At 54.6% G+C, this 15,121-nt stretch overlaps 4 protein-coding genes across 4 annotated transcripts; 3 read left to right on the top strand and 1 right to left on the bottom strand.

The window, feature by feature from the left end:
• The first annotated feature begins 229 nt into the window (after positions 1-229).
• On the top strand, positions 230-2,243 carry QC764_506240 (uncharacterized protein). The gene is made up of 2 exons (XM_062947877.1): positions 230-562; positions 621-2,243. The coding sequence occupies exons 1-2, from the start codon at positions 478-480 to the stop codon at positions 2,042-2,044; spliced, it is 1,509 nt and encodes a 502-aa protein (XP_062799131.1). The 5' UTR covers positions 230-477; the 3' UTR covers positions 2,045-2,243.
• A 617-nt stretch (positions 2,244-2,860) lies between these two features.
• QC764_506230 (uncharacterized protein) lies at positions 2,861-8,331 on the top strand. The gene is made up of 2 exons (XM_062947876.1): positions 2,861-5,861; positions 5,913-8,331. The coding sequence occupies exons 1-2, from the start codon at positions 3,287-3,289 to the stop codon at positions 8,009-8,011; spliced, it is 4,674 nt and encodes a 1,557-aa protein (XP_062799130.1). The 5' UTR covers positions 2,861-3,286; the 3' UTR covers positions 8,012-8,331.
• A 432-nt stretch (positions 8,332-8,763) lies between these two features.
• On the top strand, positions 8,764-9,702 carry QC764_506220 (uncharacterized protein; the record flags this gene model as incomplete). Its single annotated transcript, XM_062947875.1, has 1 exon — positions 8,764-9,702. One exon carries the CDS (start codon positions 8,764-8,766, stop codon positions 9,700-9,702), a length of 939 nt encoding a protein of 312 aa, XP_062799129.1.
• Positions 9,703-11,513: 1,811 nt separating this feature from the next.
• QC764_506210 (uncharacterized protein) lies at positions 11,514-13,877 on the bottom strand (the record flags this gene model as incomplete). The annotated part of the gene is made up of 1 exon (XM_062947874.1): positions 11,514-13,877. The coding sequence occupies one exon, from the start codon at positions 13,875-13,877 to the stop codon at positions 11,514-11,516; it is 2,364 nt and encodes a 787-aa protein (XP_062799128.1).
• Positions 13,878-15,121: the final 1,244 nt, after the last annotated feature.

The raw sequence follows: 15,121 nt of genomic DNA, 5'->3' as shown, positions 1-15,121 counted from the left end.
TCGTTTGATTGTGAACTGGCGATAATCTCTGTGTCTCTGGAGAGACAAGCACGTGTTTCCCAATAGTCACACAGCCACGAGGCACTCGGAAAAGCGAGGGGTTAAATGCGAGAAGGATCTAGATTGGAAATGCGAATGATATTTTCAGTGCCCGGATTCTCAAAATGCCTATCATGAACATCCTTGCGCAATTTTGCGATATTTATCTCCAGAGAGATTCGAGAACGCCGGCTTCCCATGCCTAATGATGCCAGTGTTGGTACACCGACAGTCTAGAGATGGTTGGCTGGTGGCTATGCTGCATTGTATGCACGCATGCTGACTGGTGATGTCTTGGCTCTCCAGGCAGTGCAGGTGGCCTTGAGCTCCAAGGCAGCAGTCTTGAAGATATTTAGACTGCCATGAACCTCGCTTCAAAGAGACCATCAATCCCTTCGAGCTGACATCCTGAGTCGAAAAACAACCTCCGGCAGCAAAATGACCCAAATCGCCGAACTCGCCCCAATTCTCGAGGGCGTGTCCCTTCAACTCCCACCCAGCACACCACCCAACACTGAATATGGTCTGTCTCGTTCCCTTCACCTCCGTTCCTCACCCCTTCGCTAACCTTCAAGTTAAAGACTTCCGCCAAATCCTCACCACGACCCCAACCCACCGTGCCACATCGGCCCTTTTCCGTCGATACACCCTCCTCCTCTCCTACCTCCTCGCCTCCTTCCCCATCCCCTCCGAAAGCGAAGACAACATCCCCTCCCTCACCACCCTCTGCACCAAATCCCACCCCCACCACACAGCCGAACTCGAACTCCAGGTCATCCAAATCGAAAAGCGCTTCGACCAGCTGTCCACCCTCATCACAACATCCATCTCCTTCATCAATGGCTCCACCACCACCACCCACGAAATCATCTGGTCCCCTCCCCCCCCTTGCAACAGCTTCCCCGACGCAGTAAAAAACTCGCTCCGCGTCCAACCAGTAGAGGTGTTCAACGCCCAGGGTGAAAAACTGCGAGTCATGATCGAGTTCATGAACGACCTTCAAGAGGGCGACTTCAAAGCGAGATATCTCAAGCTCTGGAAGGAGATTGACATTCTACAAGCCATCATCGAGGAGTTACTCACTGTCGGTGAAGGGACGATCGAAATCGCAAGAGGCGAGGTTGGTTTCGCGCCTGATGTTCTCTGCTGGGGGCTCACTGATACTGAGCCATCATTGGGACGGTGTGCAGCAGAAGAAAAAGGGAGGAAGTTAAAAAGGGAGGTTGCCGCTGGGATGAGCGAGGGGAGGAGGAATGATGAAATTGTGCGGGTTCACACTTTGTTTCCCGACAAGAAGGGGGAGAGGAGATACCATCGCTTCACGGGGTGGTTGGTTGATCAAAAGACTGTCATAACGGTAGGAGCGGCGGTGTATAACCACAAGGAGGGTTTTGCTCAGGCGGTGGAGATTGATGTACCCGGCTGGGAGAGGTACAGGGGCACGCACTGCGGTGTTCACTGGGCTTTCTTCATGGTGGGGGACAAGTCGTTCGATATGGGGGTTATCAGGCTTGATCGTGAGGTGGACGGCGAGGGACCTCTCAAGCATAGGAACCCGCCTTATCGAGGGGAGAAGATTACTGTTACTGTACGGGGGCTTCTTCCTGACCGGTCGGGTCACGAGAATGACGAAGTCCGGGAGGGGACTACGCAGGTTGTTTGTGACATGGAGGAGAACCAGCGGTTGATGGATCACAACGTGGCGGTTGCTCCATGTAGCAGCGGAAGTCCAGTGATGGATCAGGGAGGACATGTCATCGGCATGCACCAAGGCACTGGTTACAACCGAGACGACCAGCTCGTCAACAAAGCCTTGACGTTTGACCCGTCTTCCAATCGACCCGGGGCGTTCAAGGTTGCGATGGATTTTCTGGAGGATCCTTTGAGCTGTATGGACAAGGTTGCCAACCTGAGAGTGAAGCCGATGAGGACGGAGCAGATGCGGAACGGGCTCTGCCGTATCCAGTTTCGGGGGTGGACAAAGTGGTACAGGGGAGATATCTGATGGTGGTGATGAACGGTGGCGACTTCGGGCCACACCATCCTTTGCACTGGTAGGGGGGTTGCAGGATGAAACGGGTGATGGCAGTTCTGCTCAGTCAGTGCGGGGGAATCGGAGGATGTGACGACGGCTTGGTGTTGAGAGAGCTGAGATATCCGTAGATTCCAGTGCTCATGGGAATCATCAATACAATACAGTCCTCCTTATTTCGACTCCTCCACCTGCTGTAAAAGAGAAGGCCACCGGAGCCGAGACACGGAGCCGGTGAGGCAGAGTGGGGCCACCGGCTTGCCGAGCCAAGTGGGGCCGCTGTTTATCGGAGGTGGTGGTTCGACGGCCTCCACGTGGCTCGGATTGTAAAACAAGGGAGTGCGCGGTTTATTTCTCTCCCCCGGCAGGCCGCGGCAGGCCGGTGGGCCTTCGGATCGTGTCAAGCCTGCCACGATATCATGTGGAGATGTTACTAGGCGGTGTGGGGTACCCTGGAAGTCGCACTCGTGCCCCAGACACGCATGGCGGGCTGGCCATAGGAATATATCTATTTTATTTGTTTGTTTTTTTCCCTGCAGCGTGCATGTCGTTCATGTGCATGTTGTTTATTCTTGAAAAAGATACTTGCATGACGGAGTTGTCAATCGGTGAAACGGGATTGGAGTTGAGGGAGACACTGCAGGAAAAAAAAAAAAAAAGGGGCACTTGACAGCGCTATGGCCGCGGGGCTAGCGCAGAAGGAGAAGTAGGAAGCTTGGGGCTCCAACGTTGTCAGGTTGCATGGACTGGATGCAGCGCGACGCAGGAGAAAGACGCGCTTTGGATTGTGGTTGGACGAGCTCTTTCTGAAACAATTCATCAGTCGAGGACATTCTCGGGATGCCGCTGTCGCTGTCCTTGTCGCTGTTCAAAGGATGACGGTGCAACGGAAGCAGCCGAAGAATGAAAGAAACAAGAGACGAGGTCGCAATCTCTCCACTGATTTACACGGCCATCCGTCTGCCGAATGGCCGCTACCTAATTTAATCCTGGCAAAGCAAAACAATTACAATCTCAAGAGCAGCCCGAGAGGCACACACGGCACAGTTCCCCTAAACGGAACACACAGACGCACACTCTTTACGCGCTTCTGAACATCTCTAATTTGTGCGCGCTGCTTGTCGAGTGCTTGTTGATTGGCTTGGCCGTGGATGGCGTGAAAGGGGCGTCTTTGTGTCACCCGCCTGTTTCTCCTCGACAGGTACTCCGTACAACATGTACCAAGATTACGATCCAACCGACACGGCTCGCCGAGAAGGCGGCAGACGCAAGCCCGAACTGACTATCGACACGTCGCCGTCCCCCCCGAGAATCAAAAGACAGCGAGACCCCCCACAAACACCGCCTGCCCGCGAAACACCCACACCTTCTCAAGACGAGAGCGCCTCATCTGCTGGGGGCCGGGCGCTTAGGTTGCTCAAAGGCACGGGTAGAGACACGGCCGACATTGAGACCTTTCTTGAGAGTCTCACGCCCGTCGACATCCCCTACGAAATGACACTGCCGAACCAGGACCAGCAACATCACCAGCCCGAACTGCCATCATCGTCTCGCTCCAAGAAGCAGCCCGACCCCCGCGACTCCCACGACCTCTCGCTGCCGGCCCGCCAGGTAACACGGGACTCGCTCGTGGCCAACATGCTCCTGTCGCTCGACCAAATGTCCATGGGCCAGATTGGAGGAGGTGTTGGTGGTACCACGTCATTTGGCGGGTCGAGGCCAGGGTATGACGATCCCCTCTTTTCCTCGTTTGGAGACGACAGCAGCCGAACAATGACCTTCAACTCGAGGACCGGCCGCACCGGCCACGGCTACTCGTACAGCTCTGACCTCGAAGGGGCAGACGACGCCAGCAGGATGTCATCGCGCGGCCGCCGCAGCAACAGCAGCTCGGGCTTCCAGTCCAACCTCGGCCGGATCAACAGCATGCGCGAGACGGGGACACCGGGGGCAATCCATTCCAGAGGCGGCAAGGGGAGCAAGAGCAGCAGCGCAAACAGCATCGATCAGGGTTACGCACAGGTTCTGGGCAGCCAGCGATGGGCCAGGGGGTTTGGGAGATCATCGAGCTTTGATGGGGCGGCAGAAGCAGCAGCACCACGGCCAGCACCAGGCCCCTGGCACATTGAGTTTTCCAACACTTTTTTCAACAAGAACAACGATGAGTACGACGCCGCGCCGATGCCAACGGTCCCAGCCGGCCCGCGTAGACTAACCACAGTGCCGTCGTTGCCCGTCGTGCCGCCGCCCGAACCCAAGAGTACCGAGCCGAAGGCCCAATCCAGAGGGTCGAGTGTCGAACGTCGACGAAGCATCCGCTCGTCCAAGAGCGCCACCATCACCAGAAAGCCAGACCCAATGTACACCACGGTGCGCGATGCACCGCCTGTCCCTGCTTTGGACATCGACTCAGCTCCTGCTCCACACATTGGTTACGAAAAATCTAAAGAGGCGGGTCTTGTCCCGCCACAGGCCACCATGCAGCCAAAAGAAAAGCAAGGCTTCTTCAGGAGGATGTTTGGATCTACCAAGACAGCATTGACACCGAGCATCTCTACGCCACCAGTAACACCGGCCGCCTCCTCGCTCGGACTGCAGCCGAAATCATCCGCACCACCGTCACGCGAATCACATCATTCCACCACACATACGCTACAGAAAAAGACGTCGTCGTTCTTTCGGCGACGGAAACAGTCTATCACAGATGCTGAGCCACCACCGGTCCCCATCGTACCAGTGGCACCGGTGGTCCACAATGTCCCGGCGGTCAAGCTCCCTATGGATCAGCTACAGGTGTTCCCAGGGATAGGAAAGGCAGAGCCCAGCCCAATCACCAGCTTACGGCGGGCCATGGACCCGTTCCTTGCTGGCAGCCCCACGTCGACCGCTGCCCAGACCCCTGTGGACGAGCCAATGCCTTCGATTGAGGCCCCAGAATCTCCTGTTCAGGCCAAGACTCCCGCGCCACTGGAAGAGGAGAACCGCGGTAGGAACCGCGGCTTTTCACCGGACTATGACCCGAGTCCAAAAGCTGTTATACGCAAAGTCGACCCCGAACCCAGTGATCCCAACAACACTGCCACCACACCAAACCGGCCCCCTGCTACGCCTCTGGCCTCGCCGCCCAAGTCTTTTCTACGCGAAGACAGTGATGACGAGGACAGCCCGGTACGGCATCGCAAGGCTCCTCAGTCTGAAACCAGGACCCTCAAGCCTGGGGCGGAAGATGACAGGAACCGGTCACCGTCACCAACGGTATCCAAGTCCAAGAGCGTTCCAAACCTTAACATGGCCAGGAAAGACTTGAGACTTTCGATCCGACACAATACCGACAACCCGCCCACTCACCGTGACAGTTCCAACACGCTCGGCCTGCCACTTGAAAAGCCAAGTGTGCCCAGCTTCAAGATCGAAAGCGCCGAGCCGAGTCCCAAGGGTGAATCCATTCCTCACTCAGCCAAGTCCATTGATGAACCAAACGAGTTTGTGGTGGGAGATCCGACGGAAGATGACCGTCAAAAGGCACAGAAGATTTATGATGGCAGTGAGGAGTTCATCCAAAAGGACCGGGCGGCGGCTTACATGGGTGAAGAAGGCCCTGTTCGCCAGAGAGTGCTACGTGCTTACATGGATCTCTTCGACTTTGAGAACCAGAGCATTGTGAGCGGCTTGCGCTTGGTGTGCAACCGCCTGCTGCTGAGGGCTGAAACACAGCAAGTGGACAGGATCTTGGTAGCCTTTACCAAGAGGTGGTGCGACTGCAACCCAAATCATGGTTTCAAAATACCAGGTAAATTTTGTGTCTCTGTTTCTCCCAAGGGTCTCGCTGACCCTATCACAGATGTTATTCACACTATTTGCTACTCAATCATTCTTCTCAACACGGATCTTCATATTGCCGATATTGAGCACAGAATGAGCAAGCCCCAGTTCGTCAAGAACACCATGACCACCATCAGACAGGCCCTTCAAGAGTCGGCGCCTGAGGCGTTCAACAAGCGTGCGAGCATCCTCCCGGGCAAGGGGCCCCAGTGGGAGGCGGAAGGTCGCACGTCGGAGGACCAAAACCCGAGATATAGCAGCTTCCGGGCTTCGTTCAAGCCACCACCACGTCCCGGTTCGGCGCTTGGGACGTTTGCGGATTCGGCTGACGGATGTGGCCCTCTTGTCAAGGCGCCATTTGACGGGCCGCTGAAGGCATGGGAGCAACAAGTGGAAATTGTCTTGAAAGAGACATATTCTTCGATCCGCGATGACCGTTTGCCGTTGTTCGGCGCCGATGCCTCGAGCCCCATCGTCCAGACCCCAAACAGCTTGTCCGTCATGAGCATGCTCAAGCGGTCACCCAGTGTGCTTAGCAAAGCGCCATCAGAGGGTGTTGCTTCCACCCGGGGCCGCATTCAGGACACAATGAAGCCCAACTCGAGGTGGAACTCCAAGAGCAGATCAAGACCACGAGGCTTTGGCAACGGCTTCTCGTCAAGTAGGACTAGCTTTGACGATGGAACGTCTGTCTGGAGCCCTACCGATTCCTCAGCGACTTGGAGTAAGGTGTCGCTGGGTAGGACCCACACCTCCATGTCGATGGACTCGTTCGGCTCGGCGTATCCCCGTGGCGACTACCAGCAGTCGATTGGATTTGCCAGCGCTCTGAGCCAGGCGATTATCCGGGAGGACAATGCCGACGACGACGGGGAGGTTCATCCTGATGAGTTGTTGGATGATGAGTCTCTTGAGCTTGCCGGTCCTCCATGGATCAAGGAAGGAATTGTGAGCCACAAGCACTTCAAGGATGGGAACAATAAGAAGCCCAAGAACCACAATTGGACCGAAGTGTTTGCGGTCATCCAAAAGGGGCAGCTGAGCCTCTTCTCCTTTTCGCCGAACAAGTCGATGAGACAGAAGAACAGACGGGGTCCTGGCGGGACTCTTCCCAAGGGTGCCGTGGTGGGTGGGGGCAACTGGCAAGACCATGCTACCAACCTGGGTACTTTCTCGCTCAGGCATACTCTCGCCACTGCTTTCCCTCCTGGGGGGTACAGCCATTCCCGCAAGCACGTCTGGATCCTGAACCTGCCCACCGGCGCCGTTCACTTCTTCCACGTCGGCACACCCGAGATCAGCGCCGAGTTCGTCAGCACGGCCAACTACTGGAGCGCCCGACTCAGCACAGTACCACTGATTGGTGGTATCTCCAACATCGAGTACGGCTGGAGCGACGCGGTTATCAACAACGCGCTCGTAGCCGCCATTAACGAAAGCACAACCAACCTCCCCAACCGCCCCCCAACATCCGGCAGCAGCGCCCGAGGCCACTCCCGCTCCGGCAGTGCGGCCGCTGCCAACACCGGCACAGGGATAGTACCCACCCTCACCCGCTCCTCCATGCAATCCGGCCGCTCCATCCGCTCTTCGTCCTTTGACTTTGGCGGCTCTCTCAACCGCCCTGGCTCGGGCTCCTCGGGCGTCCTCGGCAACCACGCCGGCCTGGTCGGCTCCCTTCCTATGCGTCACTCGGCCAAGCTGCCCGGTGATCGCATCCACATTGCCGACTGGACACCACCGCAGCAGTCCACCCGCCCCAGCAACCTGTCCGAGAAGGACCAGCTGGGGTATCTGCAGGGGTACATCAAGAGTATCGAGGCGGAACTGCAGAGCCACAACGCGCTTAGGAGCCCTATGCTGCTTGCGTTCACCCCGAGGAGCACGAACGCGGTGAGGGCCATGGCGAATTGGGAGAGGAAGAGCGAGTATTTGCTGCATGAGATTGTCAAGTTTAGGACGTATGCCGAGAATTTGGAGATGGCGACGGTGAGGAGGGGGGAGATTTACAAGGAGAGGGATATTGCGAAGCGGGCGGCGAGGGGTGAGGAGGTTGATTTGGACGGGGATGGGGAGGAGGAGAAGAAGAAAGAGGAGGGGGTTGAGGTGGCTGTGTAATGTTGGGGAAGACGGGGAAAGAATAGAGGGAGAGGTGGGGATGAGGGTATACGTTAGCGGAATATTCTGTTTTGACTCTGATGCGAGCAAGCATTGTTGGTGGGTTGGGCCATGGCATAAGCGGATTTCATTTATTTATTTTTCGGGTGGAAAGGTTGAAAGGTTAAAGGGTTTCAGTTTATCACGATCTGTGTACTTGTAATCATTTTCTTGCGAAGGTACTAAACCGTGGTTGAGTACGGTTGAGAAGGCGGTTTTATACCCATTTTGAGTCGGGAGCATTGCTGAGTTCAGGAGGAATATTATTTATGGTTTATCAGGCTGTCATGTGGTGATCTTACAAACCGTCATGTGGTCATCTTCACATGCCGGCAGAGGCGGGAAGGGGAGCCTTGGCAGGGTCCATTGCGCCCCGCTAACCCGAATCTAACTAACCCCGCGGTCATCATCATGGCGGGATAAACAGAGGCTCAGTTTGAGGCGTCTATTCAAGGAGATAACATTTACTGCTTTTTACAGTTTACAGTTCTTCAGGTGACTTGCCAGGATCCATAGATTGGGATATCAGGTTTACCAAGCCTCTCAAGTCTCCCCCTCACCATCACCACCACCACCACCACCACCATCACCGACCACATCTCAAGGACGATAAGCCATACCAGCTCATAAACCAGACAACACACTCACTCTCACGATAGGGTAACTCCCGACCGAAGGAGAAGCATATTCCTTTTTTTTTTACCCCTACAACAATGTCAGCCGACTTGTGGGCCGGCTACCTCTCGGGCGCAGCCTCCATCATAATTGGCAACCCCCTCGACGTCCTCAAAGTCCGACTCCAAGCCAGTTCCTCTTCCTCTTCCTCTTCCTCTTCCCCTTCCACCACCACAACCACCACCAACCCAAGAATCATAACCACCCCCCGCAACCTCCTCCTCGGCACAGCAGCCCCCATCCTCACCTACGGCGCCTTGAACGCCCTGCTTTTTGTGTCGTATAACCGCTCAGAGTCCTACCTCAACTCTTTGTTTCCTTCCCCCTCCAACCCCGGCCAGCAAGGAGGAAAAGGATCAAACCTCACAACCACCTTCCTAGCAGGCTGCATCTCCGGCCTCGCCACCTTTTTGGTGTCTTGCCCAACCGAGATCATCAAAGTCCGTTCGCAAACCTCCTCGACCTCCTCCTGGAATGTAACAACCCAAATCCTACGGCAGAATGGCGTAAAAGGTCTCTATCAAGCCGGGGGGGTGACCGTTCTGAGAGATAGCATAGGGTACGGGTTTTATTTCTGGGGGTACGAGCTCTCCTCCGGATGGTACAACTCCGTCTTCGGCACCCCAACAGAGGAAACAACAGGGAGGGCGCTCCTCTGCGGTGGGGTGGCGGGGGTGTTGACCTGGGCGAGTATTTTCCCTTTGGATGTCGTCAAGACCAGGATGCAAACTGGGGACACGGCGGGGGAACAACAAGGTTTGTTGGGGAGTGGAGGAAAAGGCAAAGGGGCGTGGCAGATGGGGAGGGAAATCTACGCGAGAGAAGGGATAAAACCCTTCTTTCGGGGGCTAGGAGTCTGCAGTCTGAGGGCGTTTGTGGTCAATGCCGCGCAGTTTGCCGTTTATGAGGGGGCTATGGCTAGGTTGACGGGGAGGGACAAAAGAGTGGGGGTTTTGCAGGAGGGCTTTGCTGGGTGATTAGAAGAAGGGGTGTTGTTCTTGTCGTGATGGGATGGGTTTCAGGCTACTGTATGTTGAGATGGAGATACCCAGGACGATATGTATGTTGGAAAGTCAAGAATTGACAGCGGAGGAATGGCAAGTATATACCACATCACAGGGCACATACATATCAGCTCACGGGCCAGACCCAAAGAACAACTTCACCACACCATCACCTCCATCACGACCATGAAGACTAGCAAAAAATCCCCCAACCATGATGTATATTGATATCCCATATCTACTACTTCACCACTCAAGCACCACCCTGACGAAGCACGACGCTATTCTTCACCTCCAATCCCAAGTGTATGCTCGCAACGCCATGTCAAGCCAGTGCCATGCTCATAATCCATATACACAATACGCTGTGCTTCAAAAAGCAAACAAACCACCTCGCTGTCATGAATCTTCCTCATGCTGACCATTGACCAAGCGCCATAACCATAGTGCCATAACACAATGAACAAGAAAGAAATATAAAAATAAAACCGAAGAATTCTCCTATCCATGTTGGGAAACAAATGCTACCATCAGATCATCCGAAGGATAACAAGACGATAACCCCAAGGGGCCAGCCAATAAAAAACACTATCAGAGAAATCCTTCTTCATAATAACCATTTCCTCCTCGTGATATTCGTGAACCCATAAAAGCCCATAAAAAGCCCATAAAAACTCCATAAAACCCGTTATCGTGTCGCATACCGCATGTGTAATTCCGAGTACGCTTCATGCCGTGAAAATGCCCAGAATGCCTTCCATCGCTCTGTGTGACCTTGGGCCCTTAAAAAAAGTCGTTTCTGATGTCCTCCTTCACCACCTCGTGAAAATCCGGTATCATCAAGACCGTGTATGAGGGGATCCATCTATCGTCCGCAACCCAAGGGTGCCTGCCAAGAGGAGAAAGAAAAACAGGTGCGCCATCCATCCGTGAAACAATGGAAAGAAACAGAAGACCACTAAGAAGGGAAAACTGCGCCCAGGTGGAAATGCGGTGAATCCTTTCCGAAAAAGAAGATGCCAGGGTATCTTTATGAAATGCCGCGAAAACTCCCATGTTTCCCATATGACCCATGCCCAACCATTATTCTTGGTGTTCATCGTGTCGCGCCGTCAAAATACCTCCCCCCCCAAAAAGAAAATGAAAACCGGGAAGGTTAGGCAGCGCCACAGAATTGTACCGTTTGAGAAGGCTCAATTCTGGTCAAAGTGTCGTATATCCGGCCGTGTGCTGAGGCAGGGTAAACTCGATGTGGGATGTTGTCGACAGAAACAGAAAGCAAGCCTTGGTCTGGAAGGCAAACCCTATTCTCGTCGAAATCCATCATTCCATCGTGAAACCAGATCATTTAGTCATCAGTCGTTTTGATGTTTTTTTTTGTTGTTATCGTGTTATCGTCGCACTCATGACGAGTCGAAAAGTGTGAATGTGCGCGAGAGGATGCTCTCAAAAATATGGTTTGGCCTGCGGTTGTGTTGTCGCGGTAGCCATTGCTGCTGTTGTGGTGTTCCGTATTCATGGGCTAGCAGTCTGGAGACAAAAGACTGCGAAATCAGAAGTGTCACTGAGTGGAAATTCACAACATAGCAGAGGGCCGCAAAGAAGACCACCAGATCGAGTCATGGACAATAGATCTAGCAGAAAAGAGAGCCGAAGAAATGATGTTGTACAGAACGCCGGGAGATGCGAACTGAGGCCAAAAAAATAGGCTGAAGATTGTAGAATCGATGCCGGTCGGTAAGACCATTCAGTCAGTCGAGCTGACAAGATTCTCGTGGGGGAGGTTAAAAGGCCGGTTTGAAGTCCGGGATGGACTCAACGGTCATGTCAAAAAGCTCCTCACAGAACTCGTCCAGCTCAATGATCTTGAAGAAATCAGCCCACTTGGTCTCAAACTCGTCGCGCCAGGCAAAGGAAATGTTATGAGCCCATCCGTACAACTCGACACGCCAGCCGCGCTCAAGGAGACGCTCAATGTTCTTCAAAAAACCGTCAGAGTACTCGGCAGACGCAGCATCGCCAGTGCCCAGGCAAATGGTGCCAGGCTTGTGATCAAAATCAAGCTGAAGAAGCTTGAGATGGAGAACCTCGTCGACACCTTGCTCGCCCAGCTTCATGGGGCCGGTAAAGAGGTCGTCGTCATCGTTGGAAGTGTCCGAATGAAGATCCGCTCGCATCTTACGCGGCGAAACTGGCTTGGACACACGATGCAAAAGGTTAACATCATAGCCTATGGCGCCAGCTTGCTTGACATGGCTTGGCAAAGACTTGGTGGCGCTTCCAAGTGATCCGGCAAGAATACGCTTCCCGACACTCCGATCGCGGGCAAGCAGCGTGTCGAAGTTATTGAAGCTGAAGGCAGGGGCAATAACGCGCCTGCCAAGGGGAATGCCACGCTTCTCCTTCATCTTGTCGTAGAAGCCAATAATGATGTTGGACAAGTCGACGACAATGTAGACAGGATTGCGAGCAACCTTGCCCAAGGATTTGTTACGCATGACCTTGGCATCTGCGTGCTTCAAATCGCTGAACTTGTGGCGCAGAAAGCGCTCCTTGCCCAGCTTGGTGGTCCAGTACGTCGGAAAAATCTGATGCTTTTTCAAAAAGCCCAGGGCAGATGAGGGGACATCGTAACATGTCATTCCGTTCCACAGCTGCTGTCGAGACTCAGGGTACTGGGTCACCTTGACATTCTCAGACAAGGAATTCCGCGGGCCCTTGGCAGGAGTCTGAAAAGTCGTCAACTGGGTATCACCAAACTGAGTAGTGGTGGTGAGCACAAGGTCGGGGCTGTTGCACTCGGTATTGGCAACAGGAGCGTTCAGAGGGGGGAACTGAAACGCAGGGGAGTTTTGGTTTCCGTCCTCAGCGACATCGGAAGCGGCGTACACGGGAAGCCAGTATCCGCTCAGACCGGCACCCAAGAGGCCTCCCTGCGGAACTGTGGGCATTGTCTGAAAGACAGGTTGTTGAGTGACATGTGAGGAGTAAGGGATCAGAGAGGGGATTCCAAGCGACTCAGCAAGGTCTCTGGGCAACAAGGCGCCGCCGTCGGCGTCATCACAATCGTCGTCATCTGCAGCATACACAGGCATCTCTGTAACAGCAGAAGATGCGTCGGAGAACTGGCCTGAGTTGTCAGATGCTTGAGCCTCCATGGAGGTGTCGCTGGCGCCCGAGACATAACCAGAGTAGGAGGCCTTCGTGGTCATGGGAGCGGGTGATGGGGTGAAAGGGGTGGCATTCGCCTGAGAGGGCTCGCCAACGGGCGACGGCGTCTGGTACAGCTGAATGTCTTCAAGTCGCAACTGATCGACAACTGATGTGGTGACGTGAGGAGAAGATGATGGATGGTACTCGTGACGGGCGGCCTGCATGTGTCCCACATTGCTGGTAGGCGCAGAAACTGGTATTTGTTGAAGGTCGTAAGTCGGGTCGGCATACGCTGAGGCGGGAGGGCCATTCTCTGCAAGACGGACAGATGCCAGGGTCGAGGTGGCCTCGGGAAGGTCAGCAAAGTACGACCGCAGCCCAGCGGTTGAGGCAGCTTCAAGAGGGTCTTCAATCACAGGAATCAAATCCCGCTCAATCGGGGTATAGCCGGGAATGGTGAGCTTGCGCTTCTCGTCTCTGATCTCCTGTTGCCGGCGGCGCACAATGTGAATGAAATGCCTGGACCGGTACATCTTGGCGTACTGGTGAGCTTCGTAGTCAGTCCAGCCCGCGTTTTTGGCTTTCTGGAGGCAAAAGTCGTAGAGAACGCCAGACTCCTCCTCGGCGTCACGCAGGTGGCAGGCGACATCGTACAAAGACTTCTCGGAACGCTTGTAGTTGTCAGAGACCATCATGGCGGCCAGGTCGGGATCCATAGGGGCGACTCCAAGTCGCTCGTACAGCTTGTTCTGGACGATCTCAATCTTGGGACCCTCCGACGCGTCGTCGGCGATGCGGAACTGCTCGAATGATGGAGAGAACAGGGCAGCTTGGTCTTCCTTGGAGAGCTGCGACAGGATGCAGGAGGGGTTCTCCGGGCGTGCTCCAAGGACCCGGGACCACTTGACAAGCAGGTCGAAGTCGGTGGCAAGCCGGTGCTTGGCTACGGGCCGACCAAAGTAGGAGGTCGACGCCATGTCGGCGGATGAAGCCATCTCGTTGGACTCTGACCTTGTGGTTTGTGAGATGACAACGCGAATGGGATTGATTGTTGTCGATCGGTCGAAACGGCGTGGGCTTCGACTTCCTATAACGATTAGTATCTCGAAACGTGGGCCAGGAAAGGCAAGGACATACTTTGTCAGGCGAAGAAAACAAAGTGGTGGTAAACAGTATTGAGCGTGATTGATTGAAGGGCGGGAAGAGTGCGTGAGGAGAGGTGAGGAGAGGGCAGGAGGGAGAAGTATGGCACTGCCAAGAAGCAAGAGGCGGTATTGTGTGCGGTCTGCTTGCGTCGGGTGAGGGAGGAAGAGGAAGTGGGAGGGAGTTGGGTTTGTCAAGAAATAGTTGGGGAGATTGGGTTTAGGGCGCAAGAGGTCGGCGAGAGAGGAAGGCAGAAATTGACGTGGGGGCCGGTCAATAGCAAGAAAAAGAGGGCACCATTGTGTGCGGTGGAAAGTGGCAGAAGAATAGCTAATTACGCAGGCGCGGGACCTTATTGTTGTGATGCCCCTGAGAGGTGGGTGGCAGCGATGCCAGAGGCAATGGATGGTGTTATGTTATTTGGGTTGAAGACGGACGGGAGGCGATGACTCGGGTTGAAAGTGGAGCCCTTCCCCGCCAATGCCCAAGTGTTGTCAACCCACTATTGGCCAATCAGAAGCTCAGGACTGCAGAGCCGCACCACCCTGGCACATGGAACTGCCCTCCGGTATTTCCTAAAGATATAGATCTAGATGAGAAAAGGGTATATAGGATAAAATCGTGCCTGCCGTCTATTCACTTCTATTGCTTTCCCAACCACCTCAATTTGCATCCTGAAACGACAGGGTACCCGCCAAACAGTTGCTCCCCAGCCGTGGCCAGCTTCTTGCCACTGACGTCGGCAGCGACTCAAAGCTGGAAGCTGCTCCTGAGGAAGGCACGTGCTCATCCTTATCGCCTTGCACACTGCCCTGCCTGATTTTCCTGACAGATTCTCACCAACAAAACTGTGCTATCAAGACCGTTGCCTGGAGCCAATCTCGTCGAATTGAAGCTACTCAAAATCCCGAGGCTGGGGGGTCGAGCAGCGGCGATGCGTTGGCACCTGCCCGTGTACGCCCTCCCCCAACCCAACGGCCACGCTGCGAACCACGTTGTCGTGGCCCCACGAAATCTCACAAGACTCGACGTCATCAGCATGATACCCGTCAAAGATACACAAAACTTCCGGCAATCCCGAAATTCCAACCAGTCG

Source organism: Podospora pseudoanserina, chromosome 5 (assembly GCF_035222485.1).
Source record: "Podospora pseudoanserina strain CBS 124.78 chromosome 5, whole genome shotgun sequence".
In the NCBI taxonomy this organism is placed as follows: Eukaryota; Fungi; Ascomycota; class Sordariomycetes; order Sordariales; family Podosporaceae; genus Podospora; species Podospora pseudoanserina.
The sequence above is the reverse complement of the archived record's forward strand: the minus strand, read 5'-3'. Positions and strand labels throughout refer to the sequence as shown.